Source organism: Cnephaeus nilssonii, assembly GCF_951640355.1.
Source record: "Cnephaeus nilssonii genome assembly, chromosome: 13".
NCBI lineage: Eukaryota > Metazoa > Chordata > Mammalia > Chiroptera > Vespertilionidae > Cnephaeus > Cnephaeus nilssonii.
In genome coordinates this window covers 9,655,806-9,662,803 of record NC_137084.1, presented here as the reverse complement: position 1 = coordinate 9,662,803, position 6,998 = coordinate 9,655,806, and the positions used below count along the sequence as shown (strand labels likewise).

The 6,998-nt window shown below is 35.2% G+C and overlaps 1 protein-coding gene across 1 annotated transcript in view; it reads right to left on the bottom strand.

Annotated features, from left to right (window-relative positions):
- Positions 1-933: 933 nt before the first annotated feature.
- Positions 934-6,998, bottom strand: part of PDHX (pyruvate dehydrogenase complex component X) — a 41,771-nt gene continuing 35,706 nt past the window's right edge. Inside the window, exons 9-11 of the mRNA XM_079787926.1 lie at positions 5,907-6,065; positions 2,477-2,541; positions 934-1,694 (exon numbers count right to left, since the gene is read on the bottom strand). Of these exons, the coding sequence (XP_079644052.1) occupies positions 1,436-1,694; positions 2,477-2,541; positions 5,907-6,065 (483 nt within the window). The 3' untranslated portion in view covers positions 934-1,435. The remainder of the gene's footprint in view (positions 1,695-2,476; positions 2,542-5,906; positions 6,066-6,998) is intronic.

Below are 6,998 nucleotides of genomic sequence, written 5' to 3'. Positions count from 1 at the left end.
TACTGCTCTATTCCTTAGATATGAAAATTAGAAAAACAAAACAAAACAATTTCAGTTAAAACTGACTAAAAAGAATTTAAAATATAAAAGTTATTTTAAAAGTATCACTTGGTCACAACTTTCAAACGGAGGAACCGGATTAAACATATTAAAGATATTAAAATAATATCTAATTTTCTTAACACAGGGCTGGGGCCCTAATTATTTTGGAAGGCTCTTTTCTTAGAGCATGAGGAGTGCAGCATGTCACACCTCACAGCAGCAGACTACCAGGAGCCTTTCTGTGATTGGACAGTCAAATTACCATCCGATTTTGGTGGGACTATCTTGCCAGTTAGAGTAGAGTTGTTAAAAGAAAGAAATAAACTCTTCTAACCTTTACAATAATTAGTTAAATTTTCATATCATCAGTGGAGTAACAAAGATAGTTCTCACCTGCTTCGTAAGCCTTCTTCTCTACCCTCTTTGCATTTCCCCCACAGGAAATCCATTCTTTTCCTGATGCATTAGTTTTAAATGCTTCCTTTCTTCCTGTAGAGTCCCTTTGAGCTGTTCCAGGGAAATTACTAATCTACTTCAAGGTTTCTCTAAACTTCTGCGTCCTAACATGTAGAATACAATGGACATTTTTACATTTTCTTACATCCTATTGCACATTACAAACCTGATTAAAATGCACTAAGAAACATTTTGTGTTCAAATCAACACTAATTTAAAATGTTTGGTTAGGAAACAGCGTAATTTATTTTAATATATTCCAATTTAGTATGAAGGTGAGCAGTTATTTCTGAGGTTTAGATATTTAAACTATAGTTTACCATTGAAACATTTTTTGGGGGTCTTTCTTTCTCTCTTCATTTTTGATTTTTTAATTCTTCCTTTTAAGAAGTTCACAGTGTCACAGGAGTAAAAAACAAGACTGGTAGAAAGCACTCTAAAACATATGGCTTTATATACATAAAAAAATTCAATAATGTTGCCATAACCCCTAATACAATGTGATCTGTATTTACTTACTACTATCCAGAATAAACGTCTGTACATATTAATTGTTCAAGTATATCTAGAGCAGTGCTTGTCAAAGTGAGGTCCCACTGCTAACTTAATGGGTGTTTCTTTGAAGACCACATCCAATGTCAATACAATTAAATATAATTGTAACAATTTCTTGAATATGCTCTAAAGAGCCAAACATAATTTAATTTACATTTAGTTTAACACCCCCTTTGTACAGCACCAAGGTTAAAAATGGATCTAGCTAAATGTTCTCTTTCTTTTATTAGTTACAGTTTGTTATTTCTACAACATTAAGCCCACACTGAACTCTTGTGAAAGTTTTACCTTAAATAAATAAACACTTCATCCACTTCACACTTAAATACCTAATTTTTTCCATATAGTACATGTTTCTGGGTAACAGTTCTATCTTTGAGAACTAGGCAAGACGCATAGGGTTCTCTAGGTTTGCTTTAAAACTTTCAAGAAACCTGGTGGCTAGCTCGTCATCGACTACTCGGCCGTCACTCGACATGGTGACCCTGATGAGCTGCTGCTGCTGCAGTTTGTCATTCCCCTCTTCATCCTGAGTGAGCTTCAGCACAGATCGGAATCGCCCCACAGCCAAGATGCAGGCCTGAGGAGGGTTGATCACCGCAGTGAACTCATCGATGCCAAACATCCCCAAGTTGGAAATGCTAGAGGAAACAGAAAGCTCTGAAGGTGGCATGTCATCAATCAAAGAAGACTTCCCCCGAGCACACATTTTCACTTTAAAACTGTCATTCACAGATAAGCTGATTGTATACATAGAAAATGTAAGACTCTACAGATAAACTAGTCAGATTAGTAAGTGAATTTCCCTAAGTCACTAGGTAAAAGGTTAATACAAAAATTCATTTTATATTTATATACAAGTTGCTGTGACTGGAAAATAAAATTTAAGAACAATACCATATACAATAATATCCAAAATATCAAGGAGCCTGGCCAATGTGGCTCAGTGGTTGAGCATTGACTCATGAAACAGGAGGTCATGGTTCGATTCCCTCGATTCCCGGTCAGGGCTCAGCTTGAGTTGCAGGCTTGGTCCCCAGTGTGGGTTGTACAGGAGGCAGCCAATCAATGATTTTCTCTCATTACTGATGTTTCTATCTCTATCTCCTTCTCTCTTCCTCTCTGATATCAATAAAAATATATTAAAATAGTTGAGGTTAATATATCTATTGTATTTATAGATTTTTTAAATATCAAAAACAAACTCCAGATGTCACTCTATGAACATTTTGAGTTAACTAGCTAACCCTAAAGGGTTTCTACTAGCTTTGATACAAAAATTTATTTGAAGAATATTTTCATACAATCTGTTATCTAAATATAGTATGTGATATTTAGCTTAAATTTTTAAAAAGTTTCAGAAAATAAATAAAACAGGTGACATCTGTTTGATGCTTCTGATAATTAAGAGTTTAAATTTTACCTGAAAGATCCTCCTTGGTATTCTTCAGGTAACAATTTCCCATCTCTTGCTTTCTTTGATAGAGCCTGAGAAAAATGCAAAACATGTCAAACAACACTGTATTATGCACAGTGCAGGGTATTTGTCACTTGATATATGGACAGGGTACAGTCTCATCTCTGAGATGCTTTGCTTTCACTTTATAAGATGTATATGTAATTTTCTCTAAAGTCAATTTTAAAATGAACAAGATAGGATACAGTCTAAAGAAGCTAAAGATGTGAATCAAAACTCTAGAAAAAGCACTTTCCTTGAAAAATTGTGCACCACTACTACACAGAATGTTTTGGTGTTTTCCATTTTGTCTATAAAACTTTTTTTCTTATAAGATATTAGAAGAAGACATTCTTGTCAATCTAATATTTTAAATAAACTATGCAATGGCAACAAACCTGCAACCAACATACCAGTTTTCATCTTTCACTTTTTCCTCTTTTTTATCCATAACACACATATGTAATTTCAGACAGTTGTTAAAAAAAAAACCATCCAAACTTTATATTTCACTTCCCCATATTAGAAGCATCTTTCTTGTTGCCAAGTCTTTATAAATGATTTTCCAATGTCTGTTTTTCTAAACACTGCATCTGCCAGAATTTACTTAGTCATTTCCCCAGTGGCATCATTTGGTTCACTGGTTTCTTTTGAATGATTTCATATAAATTCTCAGAAGTGGAATTACTAAGCCCCAGAAAGTGGACATTACTGGTTCTTCATCCTACAGCCGAAGCACTTCCTGGATGAGCTAGTCTAACTGACACCCCACAAAGAATATAAGGATGTAGTAATGTTGTATCACTCTTGACAATACTGAGTTCCAAAAACTTTCTTACAGAGGGTAAGACAGATGACACCCTGAGAGTGAGTTTAAGAAGTCCTTAAATTTTCCTCCACTTGCACTTGCAGTTAACTGCACTTCTGTTTAACTTTTATTTTTCAATGCTTCCAAAGCAAGGACACAGAGGCTCAGTCATTCCATATAAAAAAAATTAATAATGAATTTACTTTATGAGGAGAAGGGTTAATAAAATAAATCCTGGGCTTACTTAATGGTCTGTATTATATGCCTAACATAAGTACAATTACAATCACCATTAATAACTGTTTAATTTGAAACTATAAATGATTTCCACTTTGAAAAATAAAACATTCTTTAAAAATCTAAAAATAATCTCAACATAGTACTGTGACTTAATGCAATTGAAACTACGGACTGATTTTCTTTGGATAGTTACTAATGAAGCTATTTGAAACCAAAATGAAAACTGAAGAGAGAGACTTAGACTGTGTAGTCCGTGGAGTATCAGAGGCGGAGAGAGCGATCTGCAGAAGTGCTTTTCCTGCCTGAAGCAATACCACTGTTCACATGACTTGCACAGACACATGTCATGTGGACCTCGAGAGGCATTTCTTTAAAGGCAGATGATTTCCACATGAGTTACTGCACTAACACAAATAAAAAGCATATCCATTTTAAAAACTAGGCTGCAAGCACGCATAATACACTTTAAAAAAATCTCTGTACACTCTGAAGACATCAGCAGGATATTCCTATCAGTGAACTCTAAGAACCTAAAATAAAAATAGACTCTGTGGAGGATTGATGGTTCTAAAAATTCCTAAAGAATTCTCACTGGATTTTCCTGGTAGTGTGAAAATATGAACTTAAAGTCAAAGCTGGTAACAACTCTAAGCAGACAGCTATAACAATATAATACAAGATGGCCAGCAAACATTTCTAAAATATATCACATGCCTTATTAATTCATTCAAAAATTATACTGGGTACTGATGCAAAGTAAACTTTACCTCCGCCTTTTAAAACTACTATAATTAATGAAGAATTGAGAACAGTGTGGGATGATCTAAGGTTTGTTACTATATTCCTCTATTCAGGAAATACAAACTTGAACTTGGCCAAAACATGCCTTTAGCAGCACACACTGGCATCCTTGGGATTACTGAGCGTCAAGAAGTAAATATTTAGTGCAGGTGTTCTTAACCTGGGGTCCATGATGCATTTCCAAGGACCCACAAACTCCTTGGAAAATTACTTTGACTTTTAAATTGGCCAAATTAACACCACCTCTCAATTACAAAATACAGTTGCATTTTTATCTATAAGAACACACTCTGCAAATCTTTTCAAAGAGGAGTGGAGAAAGGCTTTAAATGACAATTCAACTAAGGTCACTGTTATTTATATCTAACTCTGAGATTCAAAGGCATGTTTTTGAACCAGATTGCCTTGTATTCATTTATTTATTTTGAGCAAGTAGGTACACACACACACACACACACACACACACACACACACACACACACAGCATCAGCTTCCCAAAGAAATCGTATCTTCTACTTTTTAATCCCTCTCATAACTTGTTCTACCACTAAACACAACTGGTCCTTGGTAAACAACAACAACAACAAAACGAATCTGAAATTGTCAATGCTGACACTATGATATTTTTGATCAAAAACACAGAAATTATTGAGGCTGTCAAAGCTGACCTACTGCCTGTGCTCCTGATTGTTCAATGTAATATTTTTCGTGAAATCAGATTCTTCTACATTAGAGCTACAGAACTGCTTCTGAAGAAAATGCAGGAAAAATGAAGTACTTTTGTTTTTAGAATACTAAGCACTTTTAGTGGTCTCAATTCTAAAAAGAAAATGAATAAACTTCTAAGAATAAAATGATGTTAATAGTGAGGCTTATCTATTACCATGTTTTTAGAAATATAGTTTCAGCTTTAACTATCTAAACTATCATCTTTAAAGTTGAATTCTAGACTTCGGTAAGTAAATAATTCATCTATAACTTGAATACAACTGACCCTACTTTATCTGCATGTTATTTCTGAAATTTTGAATGTTAAATGTTCTTAAAATGGGTTGTATCTGCGCCCTGGCCAGGTGGCTCAGTTGGTTGGAGCATTGTCCCATACACCAAAAGGCTGTGGGTTAAATTCCCTACCAGGGCACATACCTAGGCTGCAGGTTCAATCCCCAGTTGGGGCACATAAGGGAGGCAACCAATCGATGTTTCTCTCATATCTCTCTCTCTCCCCGCCCCCCCCCCCCCCCACCTTCCTTCCCTTCCTCCCTCTTTCCCTAAAATGAATAAAAACGTATCTTCAGGTGAGTATTAAAAAATAATAATAAATAAGTAAATAAAATAAATAAATGGATCATATCTGGATTAAAAACTTAAACTCCACATACACAAATGACAATCACTTGGAAACACACACACAGATACAACTGCATATACAAATATAAATAATTACATATAGGTATATGTATATCAATCATAGAGTGACCAGATCACATCAATGCTTTATCAGGAAGTAAAATCCAACATTTTGAAAGTACAGTATTTAAGGCCTACCTTCACAGAGTCAGCAATTTCCTGTATGCCCTTGGCCGCAGCGTCTTTTATGATTGGTGTAATTAAACCTCTATCTGTTGCCACAGCCACTGAAATATCAATAAAGGGCAGTTGCTTTGGGCCCTCTCCATCCCAGCTTACATTAACACTTGGCATTTGCTAGAAATCATAAACAGAAATACATGTTACTAATAAAACAGCAGCTTCAGACCAAGGTGAGTAGAAAAATAACTAAATTATTATACTCACTGGAAAGTGAATATAGCTAGACAGAAGGAAATAAAAATTTGCTTTAAGGAAATGGTTTGGATCTCTGTGTTAAATACCTTTTATATCCGGGATGAACAATTAAGCATACCATCTTTTCTGAAACAAGCCTGAGGAAATTCTGATGCTGTACACATTTTGATCCTTTTATATCATGGTTAAAAAAAGGCTCCCTTTGTTAAACCTGATTGCTATAAAGTATTTAATGTTTGGTGTACTTCCTGCCCCAACATTTGACCAACATGACCTTGAGAAGGTAGTCAGGGAAGAGGGGTGGTGACATTCATCCACTCATTCCTGAGGTACTAAGGAAGGCTGATTTTCTAGCACAGTCCTAGGAGGTACCAGCAGGCCATTCATAAATGACTTCCTTATTTAAGAGAGATTTTCTAGCTTCATAAACATATGCTATGTCCTACATGTGAGCATGTCTATATTCAATATACATACAATACACTGAGGCTGAAAAACCAGATGAAATGGTTAAATACTTGGAAACAATGTGAATTGATATGTTGTCAAGTATCATAGCAGAAAATGATGCTGAAAAATAGATATAAAAAACAAATTTCTCTTCTCAAAAATTCTTTGCTTTCTACAGAATAATATCCATACCTCCCTTCTGTAATGTAAACATAGCCATCCACAACACAAATTCCTCCTACCTACCTAATCTTACTTCTGACCACTCCCCTAAGATGAATTTCCTAGGTCCCTCAGGCCCTGCCCTGCCTTGCTGAGCTCATTTTCATTTCTTCACTCTTCTCTATCTTCTGAGGCTTGGCTCACTCATTCAACAATGCCACTAAGTCAAAAATAAACAAG